At 49.6% G+C, this 25,385-nt stretch overlaps 2 protein-coding genes and 1 long non-coding RNA gene across 10 annotated transcripts in view; 1 reads left to right on the top strand and 2 right to left on the bottom strand.

The window, feature by feature from the left end:
• The window catches only part of CTCF (CCCTC-binding factor), a 50,206-nt gene extending 45,292 nt beyond the window's left edge, over positions 1-4,914 (bottom strand). Inside the window, exon 1 of one of the 2 annotated variants that reach the window (XM_074968337.1) lies at positions 4,876-4,914. The gene's annotated coding sequence lies outside the window, so the exon portion shown is untranslated. The remainder of the gene's footprint in view (positions 1-4,875) is intronic. The other variant, XM_074968338.1, reaches the window with a different exon arrangement.
• Positions 4,915-5,656: 742 nt separating this feature from the next.
• On the top strand, positions 5,657-24,697 carry LOC141996398 (uncharacterized). Of its 2 annotated transcripts, XR_012641541.1 has the most exons (3): positions 5,657-5,856; positions 21,408-21,481; positions 22,126-24,697. It is a non-coding gene; the product is annotated as an uncharacterized LOC141996398 (long non-coding RNA). The 2 variants fall into 2 exon arrangements; XR_012641540.1 differs by having other exon boundaries at positions 21,408-24,697.
• RIPOR1 (RHO family interacting cell polarization regulator 1) overlaps positions 24,221-25,385 on the bottom strand; it is a 115,394-nt gene continuing 114,229 nt past the window's right edge. For 3 of the 6 annotated variants that reach the window (XM_074968336.1, XM_074968335.1, XM_074968332.1), the window contains exon 22: positions 24,223-25,134. In XM_074968336.1, coding sequence (XP_074824437.1) covers positions 25,037-25,134 — 98 coding nt within the window. In that variant the 3' untranslated portion in view covers positions 24,223-25,036. Of the gene's footprint in view, positions 25,135-25,385 lie in introns of all 6 variants that reach the window. The other 3 variants (XM_074968334.1, XM_074968331.1, XM_074968333.1) reach the window with 2 other exon arrangements.

Below are 25,385 nucleotides of genomic sequence, written 5' to 3' on the forward strand. Positions count from 1 at the left end.
CAGAACAGCAATACTTGCATATAAAACTACAGGTGAAGGACATGAAGTCTTCAAATGGGTGCTCTAAATAAGGGATTTCACAGAAACAATTTCTAGGCAGAGGATTATTATGGAGAATTTTTATGGATACCAAAAAAGTGGTGGTCTCCAAGGCATGACAGCAATGAGGAACAGTGAGATCAAATATCAGAGGGGTAGCCGTATTAGTCTGTATCCCCAAGAAAGAGGAGTCCAGTGGCAAAAGCTTATACCCAAATAAATCTGTTAGTCTTTAAGGTGCCACCGGACTCCAGTGAGATATCAGAGAAACCGCAACTAGGGCAGTAATTGGTAACTACACAACCATAAATTAGTTGAGGATCACACCTGGAACATGGCCTGCTGATACCATAAACCAGTGGTTTTCAAACTTTTTTCTGGTGACCCAGTTGAAGAAGAATGTTGGTGCCTGTGACCCAACGGAACTGGTGATAAGGATTTTGGGGTGTGGAAGGGGCTCTGGGCTGGGGCACAGGGGTGAGGGCTGCAGGATGGAGCTGGGAATGAGGGGTTCAGGGTGTGGGAGGGGGCTCTGGGCTGGGCAGGAGGGGGTCAGGGCTCTGGGCTGGGGGTGCAGGCTCTAGGGTGGGGCTGGGGATGACGGGTTTGGAGTGCAGGAAGGGGCTCTGGGTTTGGGGGGGGCTCAAGGCTGAGACAGGGTTTGGGGCATGGGCTAACCTCGGGCAGCTCCCAGTCAGTGGTGCAGCGGCATGTTAAGGCAGGCTTCCTGCCTGTCCTGGCACCACAGACTGCATGGCACCCTGGAAGCAGCGAGCAGCAGGTCCGGCTCCTAGGTAGAGGCGCGTAAGCAGCTCTTGCCCATAGGCACCACCTCGGCCCCTACCTCCCATTGGCTGGAGCCAGTGCTCGGGCAGCGCAGGGAGCCCTATGGCCCCCACACCTAGGAGCCGGACCTGCTGCTGGCCGTTTCCAGGGTGCAGCGCGCTGTCATAACAGGCAGGGACTAGCCTGCCTTAGCCGGGCAGCACCACTGATGGGACCTCTAGCAGCCTGGTCGGCAGTGCTGACCAGAGCTGCCACGACCCAGTGCCTTACATTCTGTAACCCACTACTAGGTCGTGACCTGAGTTCGAAAAACCACTGCCAAAAACCAGTTACTCCTGAGGGAATTCTGAGCCAAAAAATAAAAACTCTGCACCAAAAAAAATAAAAAGTTCTGCACACTACTTTAAAATTCTACAAATTTTATTTGTCAAATACATGTGGAGGCTCCAACATGGCATTGGGGAGCACAGGCCACTGGCTGCACCGAGGTGGGAGATCACTGTGCCGTTCCCCCTGGGACACGGACTCAGTGGTGAGGCTGCACCCAACCCTGACACCACACAAGGATTGGGCCTGCCCCAGAAACACCCCATGGCCTTGCCCCTCTGTGCCCAGTGCACCAGGTGTGGGCAGGCCGGATTCAAGTGTCGAGGGGCTTAGTGTGGGCGAATCCAGGTGTGGGTTGAGAGGGTTCTGAGTGGGGCAATCTGGGTGCAGACAGCTCAGTGGGGGATCCATCTGTTGGGGCGGGGGGGGGAGAATCTGGATGCACAGGGGCTTGTTGGGTGCAGTTCTGGGTGCTATGGTAATGGGGACTGTGGGGGGAGGGATCCAGGGGAAGGTGGTTGAGGCTCAGCAGGGAGGTCTGGGGGATAGAGCTCAGCAGGTGGGTCTGGGAGCACAGTGGGGGGTCCAGATGCTGGGGGAGTGGGACTCAGTGTGATAGGGATCCAGGTGTAGCTGGCTGGGACTCGGTGGGGTGGGGATCTGGGTGTGGGGCACACTGGAGGGGGTTCGGAGTGCAGGGAGAGTGGGGCTCAGTGGGAGGGTCTAAGGGGGTATGGATGCACAGGGGTTGGGCAGATGAGGGAGTAGCTCCCTGTACAGGGATCCCTCCCCCTGCAGCTGAGGAGTGATGGGCAGGGGGGAGAGAGTAACAGCAGTTTGCAGAGTTTCCTGCAGCTGGGGGAGAAATCTGGGGGTAGGTCTTACACAGCCCTGGATGCTGTGCAGGGGAAGAGGAAGTCCCATCCTCCCCAGCCCAACTGGGATTAGCTGCTGAGTCCAGCACAGGGTAGGAGCCACCAGCCAGGTCTTCCCCAGTCCCGCTTCCTGCCCCACAGTGATTTACCTCTCTGCTGGCTGCCCTGGGCACCCGATACACATGCTGGGGAGGGTTGCATGACTGCTCTTGTGGCTTCCCTGTCAAAGTCAATTTTCTGTGGGGGGACATAAATTCTGCATATGCACAGTAGTGCAGAATTCCCCCAGAAGTAACCAGTGGCTCTCAAACTTTACTGCTAGTAACCCCTTTTACATAGCAAGCCTCTGAGTGCAAACCCCCCCCCTCCACTTATAAATTAAAAACTGCTTTATATATTTAACACCATTATAAATGCTGGATGCAAAGCATGGTTTGGGGTGCAGGCTGACAGCTCACAACCCCCCCCCATGTAATAACATCATGACCCCCAGTTTGAGAACCCCTGCCATAAACAATTTCTTCTTTGAACAGCTCGTTCTGGAAGAGACCCCTCACTTAGTCTTGAGCTACCCTCAAACAAAAGTTGCATGAGAACCTGTAGAACTACTTAAGAAATATTCATTTGAAGTCTGGTCATATGATTGCTGAAAGGTCTCAGCTGAGTTTGGGCCCTTTGATACAAGCCTTTTAAATTAATCTTTGACTTTTCTCAAACATTCATGTTAAATAAGCGTCAACAGAAATTCTGAACAATCTGGCTTAAAAGTAATTTTCCTTCACTGTTCAATTTTTATTCTTGGAATATAATTTTGCTAGTTCTCTAGTCACCAAGACCTATAGTTCAATACAAAAAAAAATCTGATTTTAAACATCAGAAAGCAGCACAAATGGACAAGGCCTATTATTTTGTATATTTCATCTTTAAAGATGCTTTGTTGCTTTCCCATTATTCTCCTCTAACTGCCATCTTTAATTTTCACAACAATTTTTTCTTAACGTACCCCATACCTTTTATTTCAGTACTAAGACTAGACCTGGACATGCCTGGGTGAACTCCTGTACTTTCACATTGTGCAACTGATTTCCAAGTGGCTCTGAATATGCCTTTAACTGCAGGAGCAGGACCACAGAATTGTCAGAAGGAGTAAGCTGTATATATAAGACAACTGGTAAGTACAAGTATCAGGGGGTTTTAAATAGTCTGTAATTAATAGAGCTAGGTAGCCATATGAGAGCTCAAGCCCTGTCATGCATTAAACTAGCTAAAAAACATGAATTCTCACTGGTGAGTTATCAGTTGTGAAAGAGGTCAATAGCAGGATACCTAAGAATCACTATTAGACCTTCAATATGTCAAACTGACAAGGGGGAATGAATAACTATATGGCAAAATTGAAAACTAAAGTGATTAAGCCTAGTCAAAGTAATGACACACTAAACCTGCTCCAGAAGGACACAAGTAAGTAATTAACCACCAACAGATTCAATTTAATGCAGAGAACGGCAAGGAAAAACTTCCCGGACTGGTACACATTACTAAGTTCTAAACTGGCACTGGATAAACTATTTAGGTTTCATTGTGGACAGCTCACAGAAGCAGGTAAAGCACAATATTAAGGGGTATTAAAATTAACAGTAAATTCAATAAATTTACAAAAAATGTGAAATTGTCATGTGGTGTAAGTGTCAGCCTTAGTCTCCTTTGGAAAAGGGCCCACCAGTACTAGGCTGCAAGGGGGGAATTAATGAGAGGCATCTGGTGAAGGGCTTGCAGAAGAGGTCATGCTCAAGAATTGGAGTGAAAAAGAGTAAAGCCCCCAGGTTCGTTAACGGGATAGCTCGTTGCAAGACAGGGGTGTTTTGCCATATCCTAACCCTGTCTGCTCGTGGCGGGGTGAGGGCAATATTGCGCTACAGCCATGGCAGAAAAGGGGGGCAATCATGCTCTTTCTGTGAGCCCCGTAGCCCATGCTGGTCCTGTCCACGCAGCCCCGACCCGCTAGCGTAGAGCGCACCGCGCTAGGCAGGGGCTAGTGGCCGCCGCGGGAAAGGCGTGCTATAAAGCAGAGGGAGAAAGGGGCGGCCGGCTCCCTGGCCACAGCCCGGCACCAACCCAGGGAGGCGAGGCGGCTGCTCCAGGAGGCTGGCGGGCCGCCGCGGCCGGCGGGGGCAGGGCCGGGCCGGCGGGGGCGCTGGCCAGGCGCGATCGGGCGCCCCCAGCCGGGCCCGCGCCCAGTGCTGCATGGCGCTGCTCAGCCTGCCTTGCAGAGGGAGCTCGAGTCCCGCTCTGCGCCTCGCCGCGCCTCTCACGCCGCAGCGCACACGGCGGCGGCCGGCAGGAGCGGGGCACGCAGCCGCCGCCGCGCCAAGCAGGACTCGGCCGGAGCCGCTTCGCGGGCCCGGACGCGGGGAGCGGCGAGCCCGCAGTAAGCCGAGCCGCAGGACAAGGCGGCGGCGCTCACGCAGGTTCGGCGGGAAGGGCCCTGGGGAGGGGGCGAACCGGCCGCCCTCCGGCAGCGCGGGCCGGGGCAGGGGAGGGCTGAGGGGAGCGGGCCGCGGGCCCGGGGGTGATTAGCGCCAGCGGCTCCGCGGAGGAAACAAAGGAAGGAAAATGGAGTCCGGGCCAGGCGGGGACGGGGCGCTCGACGGGCCCGGCCGGCCCAGCGCCGCGCTGTGGGGAATGGCGGCGGTCGCAGGCAGGCGCCGGCCGCGCTGGGGACGATAGAGGGAGACAAAGCCCCCTGCTTCCCCGGCGGCGGCCGCTGCGGGGCCCCAGCCAAACCGGAGCCCCATCGTGACACCTAGAGGCCGGAGAAAGCGACTGCAAACCCCCCGCCACCGCTTACCTGCGCCTGGCCCCGCCAGGCCCGCGCCCGCCGCCGGGCCCCGCCGCCGCCCCGCGCTGCCCCGGCCCCGCGGAGCCGCCGCGCCCCGCACGCCCCGCCGCGGCCGCCGCTCGCGCTCAGCCCCAGCTCGCGGTTTAATCGCTCCACAGTCGCTTCGGACACAAAATGGCGGCGGCCGAATGCGGTGCGCCTGCGCGGGCCCGGCTGCCGCGGCCGCCGGAGCTGAGCGAGAGGAGGGGGAGCGGTGAGTGGGCGCGCGGGGCACCATGGGAGGGGGCCCTGCGCGCCAACTTCAAACGATGCCGTGGCCGTAACGTCACTGACTGACTCGCACGCCCGACGCAGGGGCGTAACGTGCTGCGTCATGCGGGCGCTCTGGCGGAGCCGGGTGGGCGGTTGAAGGGAAGGTCGAGTCGCCGGAGGGTGGGACGCCGCGCGCCTGGGCTGAGCCTGGTGGCGTGATCCTGGTGGGCGCCGGGGTCCCACGTGACGGGCTGCCGGGCGCCCTCCGCGCGGGACCCCGAGCTCGGCGCCCGGCCGCTCCCTGCAGCGGCTCCGGGCGGCCCAGAGCGGGGCCTGCGCCTGGGCGGGGCGAGCCGCTTCGGCGGGAGACTCCGGCGCGGGGCCGCCAGCCTGCGCCAGGCCCCGGGCCGGGCCCCTCCGGTGCGTGCTGCAGCCGTCCAACGCGCCGTCCAGCGAAGGGACCCGGGCGTTAGCCCTCCGCGAGGAGGGGCGATGCGGGAAGATGGGGGTGCGGCTGCCTGGCGGTCGCAGAGTCCGGGGCCGGCCCCAGCGCGGTCGGGGAGTGAGAATTCCCCTCGCCAGCGAGCGACCGCGGGCTCTGTAACCTGAGATGGGACCGCTCTCCCCCAGTGGATGCGGTTCGTACCCCAGACCACCACCATGGGTGCCCGCAGGTCGCCGTCCCCGAGCGGTTCTGGGCTGTTCGAACATCCCTTCCCGTGAGGCAGGGTCCTGCAGGTCAGTGGTGAGGCGTGCAGGCATGGTGTGATGTCCTTGTTACGTGCGCTTGATCGGCTCTATTTTAGAGGTCTTAAATTTACAGCCAAGCTTGTTTCTAAGTTTTCAGACCATGTGCGTGGCTTTGACATTGAATAGTGAATGGGCTGCAACAGAACTAGCAAGATCTGAACAAAGTTTCAGTAGATAAATGTGGGTCACTTATCTTCCTGGGAAGTTGTGAGGTTCTTAGTCTGTTTCTCTCCCCCCTCACTTCTGCTCTCACAACATTTTCTGTACCTTTCTTCTGTCTTCAGTTGCTCCAGTCCCACCTGTTTCATGTGTCTTTCCCAACTTCTGCAGATCTTTCTGTTTCCAGCATTTCCTCTCTTTTCTAGGGGCATTGCCCCAAGTCTCTTGCTAGCTGTCTAAACGAGCAGTTGAGAGAAGAGAACCTCTGTGAGCCCACATCACAATATCAGACAAAATTGGCTTAAGATGGAGTAAAAGTCGAGAATAAAAATGTCAGTAATTTAAGGATAAACAATAAGGCTGTCAAGCGATTAAAAAATTAATCTAGATTAATTGCACAATTAAATTAATCACACTGTTAGAATAATAGAATACCATTTATTTAAATATTTTGGATGTTTTCTACATTTTTAAATATATTGATTTCAATTACAACACAAAATACGAAGTGTACAAGTGCTCTCTTTATATTTATTTTTCATTACAAATACTTGCACTGTAAAAAAAAAAAAATAGTGTATTTCAATTCACCTAATACAAGTACTGTAGTGCAATCTCTTTATAATGAAAGTTGAACTTACAAATGTAGAATTATGTACAAAAAATAGCTTTTATTTTTGAATGCAATGTCAAGTTTTAGAACCTACAAGTCCACCCTCTCCTACTTCAGCTGAACACTCAGACAAACAAGTTTGGTTACAGTTTGCAGGAGATAATTCTGCCCACATCTTGTTTACAGTGTCACCTGAAAGTGACAGCAGGTGTTCGCTTGGCACTGTTGTAGCCAGCATTGCAAGATATTTATGTGCCAGATGTGCTAAAGATTCATATGTCCCTTTATGCTTCAACCACCATTCCGGAAGACATGCGTCCATGCTGATGATGGGTTCTGTTCGATAATGATCCAAAGCAGAGCGGACCAACACATGTTCATTTTCATCATCTGAGTCAGATGCCACCAGCAGAAGGTTGATTTTCTTTTTTGGTGGTTCAGGTTCTGTAGTTTCCACACTGGAGTGTTGCTCTTTTAAGACCTCTGAAAGGATGCTCCACACCTCGTCCCTCTCAGATTTTGGAAGGCACTTCAGATTCTTAAACCTTGGGTTGAGTGATGTATCTATCCTTAGAAATCTCACATTGGTACCTTCTTTGCATTTTGTTGAATCTGCTGTGAAGGTGTTCTTAAAATGAACGTGTGCTGGGTCATCATCCGAGATTGCTATAACATGAAACATATGGTAGAATGCAGGTAGAACAGAACTGGGGAGACACAATTCTCCCCCAAGGAGTTCAGTCACAAATTTAATTAACACATTATTTTTTTAATGAGCGTCATCGGCATGGAAGCATGTCCTCTGGAATGGTGGCCAAAGCATGAAGGGGATATGAATGTTTAACATATCTGGCGCATAAAATACCTTGCAATGCTGGCTATAAACATGCCATGCGAATGCCTGTTCTCATTTTCAGGTGTTCTTGTAAATAAGAAGCAGGCAGCAGTATCTCCCGTCAGTGTAAACAAACTTGTTTGTCTTAGCAACTGGCTAAACAAGTAGGACTGAGTGGACTTTAGGCTCTAAAGTTTTACATTGTTTTGTTTTTGCGTGCAGTTATGTAACAAACAAACAAATCTACATTTGTAAGTTACATTTTCATGATAAAGAGATTGCACTACAGAACTTGTATGAGGTGAATTGAAAAATACTATTTTTATCATTTTTACAGTAATTATTTTTATAATAAAAAATAATATAAAGTGAGCACTGTACACTTTGTATTCTGTGTTGTAATAGAAATCAATGTATTTGAAAAATGTAGAAAAACATCCAAAATATTTAATAAATTTCAATTGGTATTCTATTTAACCGTGCAATTAATCGTGATTGATTTTTTTTTAATCACAGTTAACTCACCTGATTAACTCAAAAAAATTTACTGTGATTAATCGACAGCCCTAATAAAAATACTTCAATGATAGCATAATTATCCACCAAAGAAGTGTTACAAACCTAGAAAATTCAGTAGTTAAAGTTCGGTGTTTAAAAAAATCAGTCATGCCTGAATGGTGTCATGTTTTAATGCTTTTTAGGGTTTGTGGCTGCAAATTAAACGGAATTTTTTAAAGACACTATTTTTTCATTCTTCCCCTTATGGTGTCACTGCAGGGCAGAATTAAGGTGGTTGGGCATCATAGGCTTTAATTCAACCAGTTTAGCATGTGGTAAAAATAGACATTGCCTGGTTGATGCTAGACTTCTTAGAACGGGGATTCTCACACTGGGGGTCGGGACGCCTCAGGGGGCCACAACGCTATTATATGGGGGGTTGTGAGCCGTCAGCCTCCACCCCAAACCCCGCTTTGCCTCCAGCATTTATAATGGTTTTAAATATGTAAAAAGGTGTTTTTAATTTATAAGTGGGGGTCGCACATGGAGGATTGCTTTGTGAAAGGGGTCACCAGTTCAAAAGTTTGAGAACCACTGTCTTAGAACATGTGTGCATGCTAACATCACTTCTTTAAATCCCACTCTAGATAATGCTCATGGGTGAGGAGGGCATGGGGTTGTCCAAAAATGTGTACACATGTAGGCAGATGAGGAGCAGATGTGTGTTTGCAGTATGGAGCACGTAGGGAGACTGGTATTACGTGAAGGGCATACATAGTTCTTGAGTCCCAATATCTCTGTGCTTTAAGGGTTTCTCAGGCCTAAACTCCCCCAGCAGTGCACTGCATAGTGGAACCAACACACCAGTGCCAGGAGGAACCCTTCAGACACTGATGCTCTAGCTAGCATGTGACTATGGAATCTTTAGTAAGCATTGATTGTTGAGGCCAAGTTGTCTACCAATGGTTACTCTTGACACGTGAGACCAAGAGCCCACTGACTCATAACTGATAGAATTGTAGCATGCAAAAATAGCTGTTGAAGGGCAACAACAATTGGATGAGTTACTCTGAAGTAGAATATATTCTCCAGCCTCTGCTGAAAGAGAGACTTTGTTATGGGGGATAATGGCAAAAATTGACCATTAATGCTAAAACAAAACAAGCTTTCAAATATAGCCGAGGCATAAAATGTCAGTGAGTTTTAACTATTTGAGAAGTCTGAAGAGTCTAATGTTGTTAAGATCAGTTAGGAGAAAAGAACGTTTTGGCACAGGGTTCTACCTTTTTTAAAAGACCTATTATAAGTTACAGATGAAAATTTTTTAAACTGAAACTCATTCAGTACTTGTAAGTGCTTTAATTTTAAGGAGGACAGCATCTCATATGTAGAGGGTGAATTTCTGCTTTAAGTTCAAAACTCAACTCAGTCATTAACTGAAGCTGTGACCAGTCCCATTTAATACATTAACCATTCAGCTGCCTTCCTTTGATCCTAGCAATCCCATAACAATCAGTTGCCACAGCTTCTCTCAGGTCTTTTATTTCATTTCAGGAATCTGATTGTTTGGGATTTAGAAGTTGTTCCGGTGTATGACATTTGAGCTCCTTAAACTCATCTCTTCCTGAATTTCTCCAGACATAAAATCAGTTCAGGATGGAAGTTTCTCAAGCCATATATGCATATGCTCCCTTCCAAGATCCTAACACTATTCCCATCATGAGTCACTGCACCTGCTGATGTACTTCAGTCATCACCTCAAGCATCCCCTGCTATTCCAGTGCTGTTCTTGATGTACCTCAGCAGCTCTGCCGGTGCACCCAAAGCCTTGCCACAGCCCACTTTCTATACCACTTCTGGTCTTCCCACACATGTGCCAATGCCTCTCAGTCCTAACCTGCAACCCTTTGCTATTCCAGTCCTGGGTCTTTCCATGCCAATCATGTTGAAGCATGCAAGCACTCCCTAGGGATGATGAAAAGACATCAGATTTATTTCACCTACAATTTTAGTCCAGATTTGGGTCCATATCTCCAGGAAGTTAAAATCTAGTGTCTCAGCCTCAGCACTAATAATCGTGCTTCTTGGCATGCTGTGTTCAAAACGCTGTATTGATATTAATTAATCTTCTTACCACTTCCTTCAGGGAGGTACATGTCTGCATTTCACAGATGGAGAAGCAGAGATGGAGGGGTTATGACTAAAATGCTAATTTGGGGTGCCTAATTGAAGGATACTTAGGTCTGCTTTTCAGAGTGGCTGAGCACTGGCAGCTGTTTTTGAAGTCAACTGTAACTGGGTACTTGCCACCTCAGGCGTACGGTGTCATCAAGCTGACCAAAGGCAGAGGTCGCTTTTTGAAAACTTAGCTGTGTAGGATTTGCCTAAAGACATTCTTTGAATTAGCAGTAGAGCGGGGAGTAGATAGAACTCAGAATTCTTTGAGCAGGGGGGTGGACTAGATGACCTCCTGAGGTCCCTTCCAACCCTGATATTCTATGATTCTATGATTTCTAAATCCCTTGATCAGTCCACCAGGCCATGTGTACACATAGTTAAGACTGGGGTAGGATTTTGCCTTTGACAGCAACTTAAAACTTCTCTAGAGTTGAAATTATTACATGCTTTAGCAAACAAGTTAGCAATGGAAAGTACTCCAAGGCACCGTTTCTCAAATGCGGCCACTAGGGGGCTTCCCTGCGGTCCATGGCAGTTTCCTGCACAGTGGGGGGAGGGGGAGCATCAGCCCCTCCCCTTCTTCCCTGTTGCTCCTGCGTGCATTGCCTTTCTGGAAACACCTGTGGGGGACACAATGCTTAAGGAGAAAGATGAGGAGGCGAGCAGCGGGCTTCGGGGGGGGTGGGTGGGTGGGTGAGGAGGCAAGAGGTGAGCAGTGGGTGGGGGTGCCCGGCGGAGGAGTAAGGAGGCGAGCAATGAGCCAGCAGCAGGGTGAGGAGGCGGGCGGGGGGGACTGGCTGTGAGTGGGGGAGTGAGGAGGCGAGCAGGGGTGTGTGAGGAGGTGAGCAGGGGGGTGATAAATGACGGGGGGGGGGGGAGGAGTGCTCTGTTTTATGGACACCCAGACAGTTAGCTATAAAGTCCCTCCTGGTGGCTGTTCTCTGCTTGCTTTACCTGTAAAGGGTTGAAAAAGTCCCCCCAGGTAAAGGAAAGGGAATGGGCATCTGACCAAAAGAGCCAATAGGAAGGCTAGAACTTTTTAAAATGGGGGGAAAAAACTTCCCCTTTGTGTCTGTTGTTCTCCGGGGAAGAGGGGAACAGGGCAGGAGTAATGCTGTAAGCAGCTTTTAAACCAGATATGAAAAAGCATCAATTCATACCTCAAACCTACTAATCTGAAACCCCAGATATGTAAGTAAATCAGGGAATGTCTAGGAAGATGCGATTGGGGCTATTTCTTTTATTTCTTATTGGCTTGTGGACTCCTCTGTGCTAACCCCAGATTCTTTTATTTTGCTTGTAACCTTTAAGCTGAACCTCGAGAGCAATCTTGATGCTTTCTTTTTGTAATTGTTTTTTTTTTTAAAGATCGAGCAAAAAGTCTAAGTTCTGGTTATATTTTATTTCTTTTTGTTTTTAATAAAAGTTACCTTTTTTAGGAACAGGATTGGATTTTTGGTGTCCTATGAGGTTTGCGCATATGTTGTTTAATTAGCTGGGGGCAACAGCAAATTTCCTTTGTTTCTTTCTCAGCTCTTCCCTGGACCGGGAGGGGGCGGATGTGTGAAAGGGCTTGAGGGTTCCCCACAGGAAGGAATTCCCTAGTGTGCCTTCCTGGATCCAAGGGTTTTATTTTTGGTGGGGTTTTTTTTTTACACTTGGGCAGCGGCGTATTAACGCCTAGGCCGACAAATTTGCAGGGGCGGCAAATTTATAATAGCAGCCAGAGGCTGCTTCCCCCGGTGCCAGTTCACGCCCTCCACCCCCAGCCCCGCCCCAACTCCACTCCTTCCCCGCCCCCTCCCTGCCCCATTGGTCCCCTTCCCCAAATCTCTGCCCCGGCCCCACCTCCTCTCCTGAGCGTGCTGCGTTCCCCCCTTTCCCCCTCCTTCGCGAAGCTGTTTCGTGCATAAGCCCTGGCAGGGAGCGGGGAGAAGCAGGACCTGGCGGCACACTCAGGGGAGGAGTCAGAGTTGGAGCCGAGGTGAGCTGCAGCCGGGGGGCCGGGAGCTGCTGGGGGAAGGGGGCGGCAATTATTTCAAGGCCTAGGGGCAGCAAAATCATTAATCCGCCACTGCACTTGGGTGGTGGCAGCAGCTACCCATCCAAGGTCAAAGAGAAGCTGTAACCTTGGGAGTTTAATACACGCCTGGAATGGCCAGTATTAATATTTAGAATCCTTGTGGGCCCCCACCTTCTGCACTCGAAGTGCTAGAGTGGGGAATCAGCCTTGAGACGAGCAGCGGGTGGGGGGTGAGGAAGAAAATGGCAGGTGAAGGGGCGAGTGGTGGGGGGCCCTAGCTGTGGAGTAAGGAGGGGAGCAGCGAACAAGCAGCAGGGTGAGGAGGGTGGGGGGAGGGTCTGGCTGCGAGCAGGGGCGGTGAGGAGGTGAGCGGCGGGTGCACAGTGTGGGTGAGGAGGCGAGCAACAGAGGGTGGGGAGGAGTGGGTCCTGGCGGAGGAATAAGAAGGTGAGCAGCGAGCCAACAGCAGGGTGATGAGGTGGGCAGGGGAGTTTGGCTGCGAGCAGGGGATTGAGTAGGTGGGCAGTGAGCCACCAGCCAGCGGGAGTTCTCGGAGCGGGCAGGGGTTGTCTGTGGCAGGGGAGCGAGGAGGTGAGCGGTGGGTGGGGGAATGAGGAGGGGCACAGGAGGGTAGGCGGGGGATGAGGAGGTGAGCGGCAAGCACATGGGAAGTAGGTGGAGCCCCCCTTTGGGGAGGCTAGCCCCTAACTCCACCCCTGCAGCCCACGCTCAACCCTCTGCAGCTAGAGCCACAAGCCCCCTGCCTGGAGAAGCCCCAGGTGTGGCCCCCCCCATGGCTGGAGGAGCCCCGGGCTGGCCGAAGCCCCGAGTCCTGCGTGCCCTCCCCCCACCTGCCTGGAGGAGTCCTGGCCCAGCAGCAGCTGTGCCTCCCCTCCCCAGACCCAAGCCACCCAGATATGTTTTTCGTTATCATAGAATATCAGGGTCGGAAGGGACCTCGGGAGGTCATCTAGTCCAACCCCCTGCTCACAGCAGGACCGATCCCCAATTAAATGATCCCAGCCAGGGCTTTGTCAAGCCTGACCTTAAAAACTTCAAAGGAAGGAGATTCCACCACCTCCCTAGGTAACGCATTCCAGTGTTTCACCACCCTCCTAGTGAAAAAGTTTTTCCTAATATCCAGCCTAAATCTCCCCCACTGCAACTTGAGACTATTACTCCTTGTTCTGTCATCTGCTACCACTGAGAACAGTCCAGAGCCATCCTCTTTGGAACCCCCTTTCAGGTAGTTGAAAGCAGCTATCAAACCCCCCTCATTCTTCTCTTCCGTAGACTAAACATCCCCAGTTCCCTCAGCCTCTCCTCATAAGTCATGTGTTCCAGTCCCCTAATCATTTTTGTTGCCCTCCGCTGGATTCTTTCCAATTTTTCCACATCCTTCTTGTAGTGTGGGGCCCAAAACCAGACACAGTACTCCAGATGAGGCCTCACCAATTTTGAATACAGGGAAACGATCATGTCCATCGATCTGCTGGCAATGTCCCTACATATACATCCCAAAATGCCATTGGCCTTCTTGGCAACAAGGGCACACTGGATATGAGCCTAATTTGTCTAGGGCCCTCTGTATCCTATCCCTACCCTCCAGCGTATCTACCTCTCCTCCCACTTTAGTGTCATCTGCAAACTTGCTGAGGGTGCAATCCACACCATCCTCCAGATCATTTATGAAGATATTGAACAAAACCGGCCCCAGGACCGACCCTTGGGGCACTCCACTTGAGACCGGCTGCCAACTAGACATGGAGCCATTGATCACTACCCGTTGAGCCCGACAATCTAGCCAACTTTCTATCCACCTTATAGTCCATTCATCCAGCCCATATTTCTTTAACTTGCTGGCAAGAATACTGTGGGAGACAGTGTCAAAAGCTTTGCTAAAGTCAAGGAACAACACGTCCACTGCTTTCCCTTCATCCACAGAACCAGTTATCTCGTCATAGAAGGCAATTAGATTAGTCAGGCATGACTTGCCCTTGGTGAATCCATGCTGACTGTTCCTGATCACTTTCCTCTCCTCTAAGTGCTTCAGAATTGATTCCTTGAGGACCTGGTCCATGATTTTTCCAGGGACTGAGGTGAGGCTGACTGGCCTGTAGTTCCCCGGATCCTCCTCCTTCCCTTTTTTAAAGATGGGCACTACATTAGCCTTTTTCCAGTGGTCCGGGACTTCCCCCGATCGAGTTTTCAAAGATAATGGCCAATGGCTCTGCAATCACATCTGCCAACTCCTTTAGCACTCTTGGATGCAATGCATCCGGCCCCATGGACTTGTGCATGTCCAGCTTTTCTAAATAGTCCCGAACCACTTCTTTCTCCACAGAGGGCTGGTCACCTCCTCCCCATGCTGTGCTGCCCAGTGCAGTAGTCTGGGAGCTGACCTTGTTCGTGAAGACAGAGGCAAAAAAAGCATTGAGTACATTAGCTTTTTCCACATCCTCTGTCACTAGGTTGCCTCCCTCATTCAGTAAGGGGCCCACACTTTCCTTGACTTTCTTCTTGTTGCTAACATACCTGAAGAAACCCTTCTTGTTACTCTTAACATCTCTTGCTAGCTGCAACTCCAGGTGTGATTTGGCCTTCCTGATTTCACTCCTCCATGCCCGAGCAATATTTTTATACTCATCCCTGGTCATTTGTCCAATCTTCCACTTCTTGTAAGCTTCTTTTTTGTGTTTAAGATCAGCAAGGATTTCACTGTTAAGCCAAGCTGGTCGCCTGCCATATTTACTATTCTTTCTACACATCGGGATGGTTTGTCCCTGTAACCTCAATAAGGATTCTTTAAAATACACCCAGCTCTCCTGGACTCCTTTCCCCCTCATGTTATTCTCCCAGGGGATCTTGCCCATCAGTTCCCTGAGGGAGTCGAAGTCTGCTTTTCTGAAGTACAGGGTCCTTATTCTGCTGCTTTCCTTTCTTCCTTGTGTCAGGATCCTGAACTTGACCATCTCATGGTCACTGCCTCCCAGGTTCCCATCCATATTATTTGGGCTTTCTATTATGTCAAAGCCTTTTTAAATTTACTTCAGAATTGTTATACAGACAACCACTTTTACCAAAAAAGCAAAAGAAACAATAATAAAAAATACAAGAATGTGTGAAGCAGCTTATTTGTGTTTCTATTCTGTTCGGTCCAGTAAAGAATAGAGATAACTGTGCATGATTTTTATTATTGAGTCTGCAAAAAAAACCCCAAACCTTGCATAAATAAATTACAATGATTTAGATGTGTATATATATGTAAGCAGAGTCTGAATGAGCTCTCCCTTGACATCTAGTGATGAGCTGTGGAAAAAGACTTCAGGAGCTGATCTTGTTTTCATGGACACACCCACCCAGCTATTTGCTCAGCAGGATGGGATTGCTTGCCCAAATGACCACTTGTGGCTGGTGTTGGGTCGCCAGTCTCCTTGTTATTGGGGCAGGAGTAATAAAGGGTGGTTGTCCTTGAGTGAGCTGAGGGCAGCAGAACTGTACCTGGTATAACCTGATGAGGGACTCGCCCTCAGTTGAACAGTACTGCTAGGTGGGGACATGGGTTCCAAAGCCCAATAAGTTGAGAGAGGGTGGGGATAGATACTTGTACCTGGTGGTGTGGACCTCTGTTTAAGGGCCTTAGACACCATTTGACCCTTTCTCTCTCTATGGCATAATAAAAGAGCTAATTTAGGTTCAATTGAGAGTCTTGTTACATGCTGCAGAGCTGAAATCACTGGTACCTAGGTCTAAGTATTAGACCTACTTTGGGATAGCACCTCTATTGCAATGGACTGCCCAGTGTGCATCAGCAGTGAGGCTCCCGCACTAACAGCTGAAATCACTGAGAGCTGTGTTCGGGGGGGGGCCGAAGACATCTTGGCAAGTGGCCAGCCAGGTGGCTGGTGGACAGGCACAGAAAGCGGCCAAGAGGGAGGCTGGTGGAGAGGGACCTATTAAATTACCTCTTGACTTAAAGGATGCACTGGGTCAGGAGCCAAGATACCTTTAGCTCAAATCTTGCCTGTTCCACTCTAGTAGTAATTCTGTGTACTTCACAGTCTTGTTTTTAAATTGAGCAAAGCCTCAGGTATCATTCGTTTCCTCCCCTCATGTCTGGTTTTACAGCTGGAAGTAACTGGGGAGCTGAGAGATTGCACAAAATCACTTTTGGCAGACAAAGCTTGGAACAATGTTGCTGGAAGTCTCATCTGCTTAGCCACACTGCCTCTTAAAGAATAGGCCAAACCAAATGGTGGGTTATGCTCGTTCTAACATGAGACTACTGCATGTCTCCCTATAGAAAGCCCAATGAGAAACAAATGAGTGATTACAGAGGGGTGGTAGCATCACTGTAGTTCAGAGTGAGACTAGTTTACTGCTTAACAGCCAGTTTTAAGTGCTGTAAAATCCACGTGCACACTCGTCTTGAGAATTGCTGTGCCTCCTACGGCTGCCTTCCCCCCCCCTCCCCCCGGAAAAATCACTTGACATCTACATTTTACAGTTCTTTATAGCTTTTTGGGGGCTGGGGGGATTCACATCTGGGGCTCATCCTATGGCTCTGATTCTCCCCAAACTGCTATCACCAGCACTACTGCCCCTTTGGGGAAGCAATGTTTGAAAAGGGTTAAATTTGGATCTCCAGTATGGCTCAAGCCAAAAGGAAAATGCATGTGCATCTGTAGCAGAACTGGACCCCTCTGTTGCAAGTCAAGTTGCCTGCAGTTAGGCCTGGGCTACACGATGAGTTTGTCGAATTTAGCAGCATTAAATCAAAGTAACTCTGCACCTGTCCACACAATGAAGCCATTTTTTTCATCATAAAGGGCTCTTAAAATCGATTTCTATACTCCTCCCCGATGAGGGGATTAGCGCTGAAATCGACATCACCATTTCGAATTAGGGTTAGTGTGGACGCAATTCGACAGTATTGGCTTCCGGGAGCTATCCCACAGTGCACCATTATGACTGCTCTGAACAGCACTCTGAACTTGGATGCACTGGCCAGGTGTACAGGAAAAGCCCCGGGGAACTTTTGAATCTCATTTCCTGTTTGGCCAGGCGAGCTCGTCAGCACAGGTGACCATGCAGTCCCAGAATCGACAAAGAGCTCCAGCATGGACTGAACAGGAGGTACTGGATCTGATCGCTGTATGGGGAGAGGAATCCGTTCTATCAGAACTACGTTCCAAAAGGCAAAATGCCAAAACATTTCAAAAAATCTCTGAGGCCGTGAGGGATAGAGGCTACAGCAGGGACGCAACACAGTGCTGCGTGAAACTTAAGGAGCTCAGACAAGCGTACCAGAAAACCAAACAGACGCTCCGGGACAGAGCCCCAGACATGCCGCTTCTACGCTGAGCTGCATGCAATTCTAGGGGGGGCCGCCACCACAACCCCCACCCCTGTCCGTGGACTCCGATGATAGGGTACTCTCCGCCATGCCTGAGGATTTTGCAAACAGGGAAGATGAGGAGGAGGAGGACGAGTTTGAGGAGTGCACACAGCACACCGTCCTCCCCGACAGCCAGGATCTTTTTATCACCCTGACTGAAATACCCTCCCAACCCAACCAAGCTGGAGAAGGGACCTCTGGTGAGTGTACCTTTTTAAATATAATACAGGTTTTAAAACAAGCGTTTTTAATGATTGATTTGCCCTGAGGACTTGGGATGCATTCGTGGCCAATACAGCTACTGGAAAAGTCTGTTAACGCGTCTGGGGATGGAGTGGAAATCCTCCAGGGACATCTCCATGAAGCTCTCCTGGAGGTACTCTAAAAGCCTTTGCAGAAGGTTTCTGGGGAGAGCAGCCTTATTCCGTCCTCCGTGGTAGGACACATCCCCAACAGTTATTTTCTGGTCTGGGAAGTAAATCCCTCCCTGCAGCCGTTTAAACAGACCAGAGTTCCTGAAGACGCGAGCGTCATGAACCTTTCCCGGCCATTCCACGTCGATGTTGATGAAACGTCCGTGGTGATCCACCAGTGCTTACAGGACCATTGAAAAGTACCCCTTGTGGTTTATGTACTGGCTGCCCTGGTGGTCCGGTCCCAAGATAGGGATATGCGTTCCGTCTATCGCCCCACCACAGTTAGGGAATCCCACTGCAGCAAAGCCATCCACTATGACCTGCACATTTCCCAGAGTCACTACTTTTGATAGCAGCAGCTCAATGATTGCGTTGGCTACCTGCATCACAGCAACCCCCACAGTAGATTTGCCCACTCCAAATTGAGTACAGACTGACCAGTAGGTGTCTGGCTTTGCAAGCTTCCACAGGTCTATTGCCACTCGCTTCTCAACTGTGAGGGCTGCTCTGATCTTGGTATTCTTACGCTTCAGGGCAGGGGAAAGCAAGTCACAAAGTTCCATGAAAGTGCCCTTACGCATGCGAAAGTTTCGGAGCCACTGGGAATCATCCCAAACCTGCAACACTATGTGGCCCCACCAGTCTGTGCTTGTTTCCCAGGCCCAAAATTGGCGTTCCACGGCATGAGCCTGCCCCATTAACACCATGATCTCCAAATTGCCAGGGACCGTGGTTTTAGAGAAATCTGTGTCCATGTCCTCGTCACTCTCGTCACCGCGCTGCCGTCGCCTCCTCGCCTGGTTTTTCAGGTGCTGGTTCTGCCTAAACTGCACCATAATGCGCAAGGTGTTTACAATGGTCATAACTGCTGCGGTGAGCTGAGCGGGCTCCATGCTTGCCGTGCTATGGTGTCTGCGCGGGCAATCCAGGGAAAAGGGTGCGAAACGATTGTCTGCCATTGCTTTCACGGAGGGAGGGTTGACTGATGACTTTTACCCATAACCACCCATGACAAATTTTTGGCCCCACCAGGCACTGGGAGCTGAGCCCAGAATTCCAATGGGCAGCAGGGACTGCGGGAACTGTGGGATAGCTACCCACGATGCACCACTCGGAATGTTGACTCTTGCCACGGTACCGTAGACGCACACTGCCGAATTAATGTGCTTAGTGTGGACGCATGCACTCGACTTTATAGAATCTGTTCCCAAAAATCGACTTCTGTAAAATCGGAGTAATTTCGTAGTGTAGACATACCCTTATTCAGGTATGAGTAACTGGGTTGCTCAAGGCGACATGCTGTGGCCACTGAACCCATGTAAAAAGAACAGGAGGACTTGTGGCACCTTAGAGACTAACACATTTATTTGAGCATAAGCTTTTGTGAGCTACAGCTCACTTCATCGGATGCAAAAAAGCTCACGAAAGCTTATGCTCAAATAAATGTGTTAGTCTCTAAGGTGCCACAAGTCCTCCTTTTCTTTTTGCGGATACAGACTAACACAGCTGCTACTCTGAACCCATGTAGTGTCATTTGGAGTCCTCTCCTGGGCAGGTTTCAGAGACTGTCTTGTGCACATTAGTTGCACTCCATAGGGGCTCCTTCTGAAAGTTTTGCTCTGAGAGCTCTATTTAAGAGCCATCATTTCAAAGTGCTCTATAATACACATGCATACTCCAATTCTACTTGAAAGTATTGTTGAGGAAAATAGCCTTAATTCAATAAAGGGAAAATGAAAGAGGCCTTGTCTACACTTAAAACACTACAGTGGAGACGTAATTTTCAAGTGCGGACCAGGCCAGATTCTAGTAAGCAGAGGCACTGCACTAATATAATCATGATGCATACTCCCCTTCCATTTGCTGAACAGTAGGATCATATGTGGTCAAAGACAAGTAAGTAGCTGTGACTCTCATAAGTGTCAGCATGATCAAAAGAGTTAGAGCATCAGGAAACTCCCTATTCTAAGGACTGGGGCAAGGCTGTCATTAACTAAAGAGGTGCCAGGATACAAGTATCAGTCAAAACAGTAATTTAGGTTTGTCTTGAAAAATAAACACTTTCTACAATCATTCATCCAAGCTAGACAAATGAAAGTGAGCACTACGATCCATTTCCTCTCAAAGTGCAGCAGTTTATCTGAGAAAGGGGTCCAAAGGAAGTACTAGACATTAGACAAGTTTGAGCCATGTATCCCTTTTAAAACCAGTCTGCTAATCTCAAATTAAACTTACTTACAGAAAAACCAAGCAGTGCAGAAAACTACAGAAAACATTTTATGGTGATACTCTAACCTAAAATAGATTTTTTGTAGACTCTTTTCACTTCTGTTGAACAGGAAATCCTGGTATAATTTTAACAGTGGTTGCCAGAGGTAGAATTAGTGGTGTAAATTTGGAGGCATTCGGTCAAGGGTTTCCTGATAGACAGCCCCTCACCTCCACTGAGTTTTTTAATTTTCAAAATGCTCTAAAATCCATTTAGATAGTGAGATTATCTTGAATATTCGTAGAGCCCAGTGACTTTTAAAACAATTTTTCATTTCATCTTTTTATTGTGGGAGGCCCTGGGTTGGATGTGGGGAGATTGCAGAACGAGCCCACCCTACAGTGGCAGCTGCTGGATTCTGTTCCCTGGTCTTGGCATTGCGACCTGGTGCATAGGATCTCTGCTGCTCGGGTTTTGCCCAGCCACCCCTCGGTCATGATGGGCAGTGGGTGAAGAATGGTGGCAGACAGGCCAAATTTCAGTGAGTGGCACTATGACCCCCTGTAACACCACTTCTGTCCCTCTTGGGTTGTTTTTGTAATTTGTGCCATCTTCAAATTAGAGTGTTGGATTTTGCTTCTAAAGCAAATCTTAAAACAAAATAAGGAATCAAATGAATTACAATATGCAATTATAGCATAATAGCTCATGATGACATGGGACATATGCTTTTTATTCCTGTGCTACGCATTCTGTTTTTCACAGGTTGACCTTTTTCACTACAAATGGGTTCACTTGTCAGAACATACTACGTGTTCTCTTTAGTACAGATACATTGTTTTTTGACCTTCTATAAGAGTTTTAAATTACTCTTTCATATGCAAATGTACATATTACTGAAGGATAAGAGGGTCTGTTTAATGATTCATATTATCATAGCACCTAGGAGCCCCAGTATGGTCCAGATCCTGCACAAAAAGAAAAAAAAAGAGAGTCCCTGCCCCGAAAGAGCTTTTGATGTGGTCTTAACCCCTACATACAGCTCTAAAATAACCCAGTGAAATTCTGCCACAGACCTTTGTTAAAGCAGTGAAGTTCCTCTAGCAATAAGACCCGAACACTTCCAGAGTGTACAGTACCATACACGCATTGCATTCCTCCCTTTCACACCACAATACAGAACTAACTCGGGCCTCTTGCTTCTCCCTAGGCAAATGTCATCTGTGCGCTGCTGCGCAAGCGGTTAAGACCTGAAGTTGGTATTGCAGAGTGGAGTTATACAAGGCAAGTAATAAGGAGACAGGCACAAAGTATTTTTTCTTAGATTTCTCCCAGTTTCAGCAATCTCAGGGGTTGCTGGGAGCAGGGGTGGGAATGCAGCAATCAGAGAGAAGTGACTTGGTTTAACAGAACATTTTCCAGGGGTCCAAAGGAAGTTGCAGGAATTGGGGGGGATCTGAATTCCTCCCTTTGTGCCACCCAAGGGAGACCAGGTGGTGTGACAGAAATGTGAAGTCTGAAGGGCAAAGGATGAATGGGGAGCAGCTTCACTGTGTACTGGTAATAGAACCTTTCCCATTCATGAATGGGGCTTGCTGCCCCAAATGCAAAACTGCTTTAGGGGACAGAGAAATCTTACACTGGAGGGAGTGCTGGCCTCCAGTTCCATCGCCTGTGATTAACCCAAGGGTACCACTGTACATTCCTATCACAGGGCACTGGCAAAGTAGAGCAATGGTGTTGCCCTATAGATTCAAGGGGGAACAAGTAAAAGGAGCCCCCCCCCCCCCCATTATTTAGGGCTCTGGGGAAGTTAGAGAGGCTCAAAAAAGTTTCAGTAGTGACTCACATGCGGAGCTGCAGGAGCTTGAAAGGGGAAATCTCAGTCAGAGAATTCCATCTCTTCTCTATTTACATGTCTTCATTAGCTCGGTACTGAGCAGCAGGGCAAGGATACTTCACAAGTCCCTCTTGGGCAGTTGATAAGGTCTGGCTGCTCCTGGCAAGAGCGGTGAGTAATGGATGCCTCTGAGATGCCACATGTATCACCGGCTATGTTGGCGGGAAGGTTGGCATGCTGCTGCCTGGCTCCCACCGAGTGAGCACTGACCCAGCAGCATCTGTCTGCTCTCTCCTATGCCTGTAAGTAGCAAAGGTTTTTGCATCCCATTACCAAAGGGCAGCTTCTTGTTTCCTGTGCATAAACCAGCGCCCTTTAGCAATCCACCGTCAGTCTGGCAGCAGCACTGCAGTAAAACTGTCCGTCTGTTCAGCTTGCCCAGTCACCTTTTGGATGAAGATTTCTGTACCCAATCTGCCAGCTAGTGACTGTTTCGGTTTTAAGCTTATGCAAATTTCCTCCAGTTTTTGTGGGGTTCATTGAAGGAGAAAATCTCTGTTTCCTGTTTAAAAAATAATCATCTGAGGCCTCTTTTTAAAGACCTGGCATCAACTTAAGGCCAAATGGCCTAAAGCAAACCTTGCATTGCAAGAAAAAGTGGTTTCAAATTCCACTTGGCTCCTTGCTATTGATGCTCTGGGTCCTTGCTGCATTTCCCACAGCTCAGGCATGATGGTCGCTGCAGTCGGTTCCCCTTTCAGGTCTTTGCCCAGCCATGTCAGAGCTGCAAACACTTTGGGGGAACATCTGCTTCAGAATAACTGGTCATTGGAACTGAAAACCGTTATGGAAACAGGAGGTTTCATTAAAAGTCTGTTTAGCGGGACAGGTTCAAAATGTAGACTAGATAAAGTTGAGCTGTAGTACAAATGCCAGCAATCTGAAATAGAGGGGCTCAAGTCCCTCCCCCCACTCAGTGGGTGTTACATGGCTCCAGCTGGATGTGGGGAAACTCTTGGGAGCTGCTGCCTCACCCCATCTCCTCCTGACCAGCCCTCTCCTTGGGCCTGATCTCCCCGAAGATTTCACAAGCCCGCTGAGCTCAGACAGGCAGCTTGTGCAGCTTCCAGCTCCCATCTGGCTGGTACACTGCAGAAGCTAATGGTGCATCTGGTCCCCTTTCTCAAGGGAGGCTTCTTTGGCTGGCTGCAGCAGCTGCCCCAGGAAAGCCCAGGATCTGTGCCCCTCCACAAAAAGCCTGCTGCGCTGGTGTTTCTGCTTGATCACAGGGCTGCAGGAGAGGGAGGATATGACAGTCCCATGATTTGCTTCTGCTCCCTGCCTCCCAACAGGACAGCACGGGCCACCCACCCCACAGTGTTCACAGGCTCTTCACACACACTCCTCTGTGCAGAGTGGCACATACGGAACGGTCCGACAGTCACTAACAGGCAGAGAGTGGGATGCGGGCTCACGGGGGGTGTTTACATTCAAAAAATGTAACTTTTCCATGCTGTGCCACCCAACACTACAGGTCAGGCCTGTCCTGCCCTCGCAGCCCATGTTCCCTGCTGGGCTTCACACAGGGCCTAGAAGCAGTGGTTTCCCCTCTGAGCAGGCTCTTCACACAAGGAGCTGGCTGCAAAAGGAAAACCAGCCAAAGCACTGCACAATCTTTGCAGCCAGCTCTGCTGGGCTGCTGCCTGCATTGTATTGTAAGTAAATATGAGGTACATTGATCAGGCCCAGTATTAGCATCCTGCTGGCTGCCTGAAGGGAGAGAGGGGTCCTTGTGCTGTGGTGTTCACTTGTTGGATCATTTCTACCATGCTGCATTGTGGAAAAAATACACTTGCTATCTGGCCCCCTCCAAAGCATCTCTCCTTCAGCTGCCCCACAGCCAGCAGGGTGCTGAGGGGTATCGCCAAACGGGGAGGGACCAACCACTTCACATTTCTAGGAATGAGGATCCTAAAGTGCTCTAACAAGCTAATCTCGAGGAAGACTGGCATCCCTATTTTAGAAGTGGGCAAGCAGAAGCATAGCACTTTCCCAGGCCACTAATCCCTGCTCTGCTCCCAAGACCATGCTGCTGAACTCTGAGCCCCTTGCTTTAACTACTAGCCTCTACTTCTGCCCTGGGCAAAACTCTGACAAAGCGACATCTTTGCTCATTAAAGGTTTATTTTTATTTCTGGTTTAAAATCAAAATTAGCCATTCTCTGTAATTACATTATATATAGATTTATAGAGACTTTATAGAAAAGATTTTTTTCCTTTTGCTTTTCTGCAAAACTTGGTAAATACAAAATAAAATAAATCAAAAAGGTGGCAGCTTCTGTCCATCTGTCCCCTCTCTCTGTTGCTCCTGTCCCCCACCCTGCTTTAAAAATGACGACTAACACCAGGGGAAGGCTCAGCTGGGGGTCCCTGCGGCCAATGCAGGGAGGGGGAGGCAGGAGACACTTGGAGCTGAAAAGAAGATAAGCCAGCAGAATATATTAATATCTATGTCTCGTTTTATTTGAGTCCCGGAGGCTCCAGGCGCTGAAGGAGGATGGTGCCCACAGCAAGGGAGCTCCCAGAAAGAAACAACATTGCCTCAAAGTGCATGTCCATCTGGGGAAGTCTGAGCTGCCTGCGAGCTACTGGAAGGAGTCCCAATGCAGACTTCATGTGCCAACCCAGTCTTCAGCAGGGGTGCACAAGCTCTGGCCCCACCTAGCAAGTTGAAACAGAAAAGCAAGTTGGAGGGGAGGGGAGTGTGCAAAGCCCCAGTTCTCCATGGTGGTGTGCCCAGCAGCCCCTCTGGCACGGCGCCGGGAGGGAAAGCTGTGCTCCGTAAGGCAGTGAGTGGGGTGTGCCGGGCTGGCAGGGAAGTACTAATACTGCTGCATGTTCCCAAGGGAGGGGAGCTGGGCCCAGGCTGTGTGAGCCTCCAGCAGCTCCCTGGTGCCTTCACCCCGAAGGGATCACAAGTGTGTTAGTGCCAGCGTGTCTCAGAAAGCTGTGCTGGCCATGCTGCCTGGCGCGAAGATCCTTGGTAAGCAGTTCAGAGTCTCCTCCAGCCGCCGGTGAGCCGATCTACCATCTTCCCCTGCAATCACATGCCACGGTCAGTCACCCCAGCCGCTCAGCAGGCTCCCTTCCCAGGTCCCTCTAAACCTCCCAGTCTCCTCCACACACAGGCCTTGGCCCAGCTGAGCTGGAGCCCCAGCATGGCAGTCAGGAGAGCAGAGGGTTCTTGGCTCCCCCTGCTCAGCCTGCATCTTCCTGAGCACTCTGGGCTGATGCACATGGCTGGCTTCAGGCTTCTAAAGGACTTTTCTATTCAATGTAAATTGTAAT

The sequence above is a fragment of the Natator depressus genome, chromosome 12, assembly GCF_965152275.1.
Source record: "Natator depressus isolate rNatDep1 chromosome 12, rNatDep2.hap1, whole genome shotgun sequence".
NCBI lineage: Eukaryota > Metazoa > Chordata > Testudines > Cheloniidae > Natator > Natator depressus.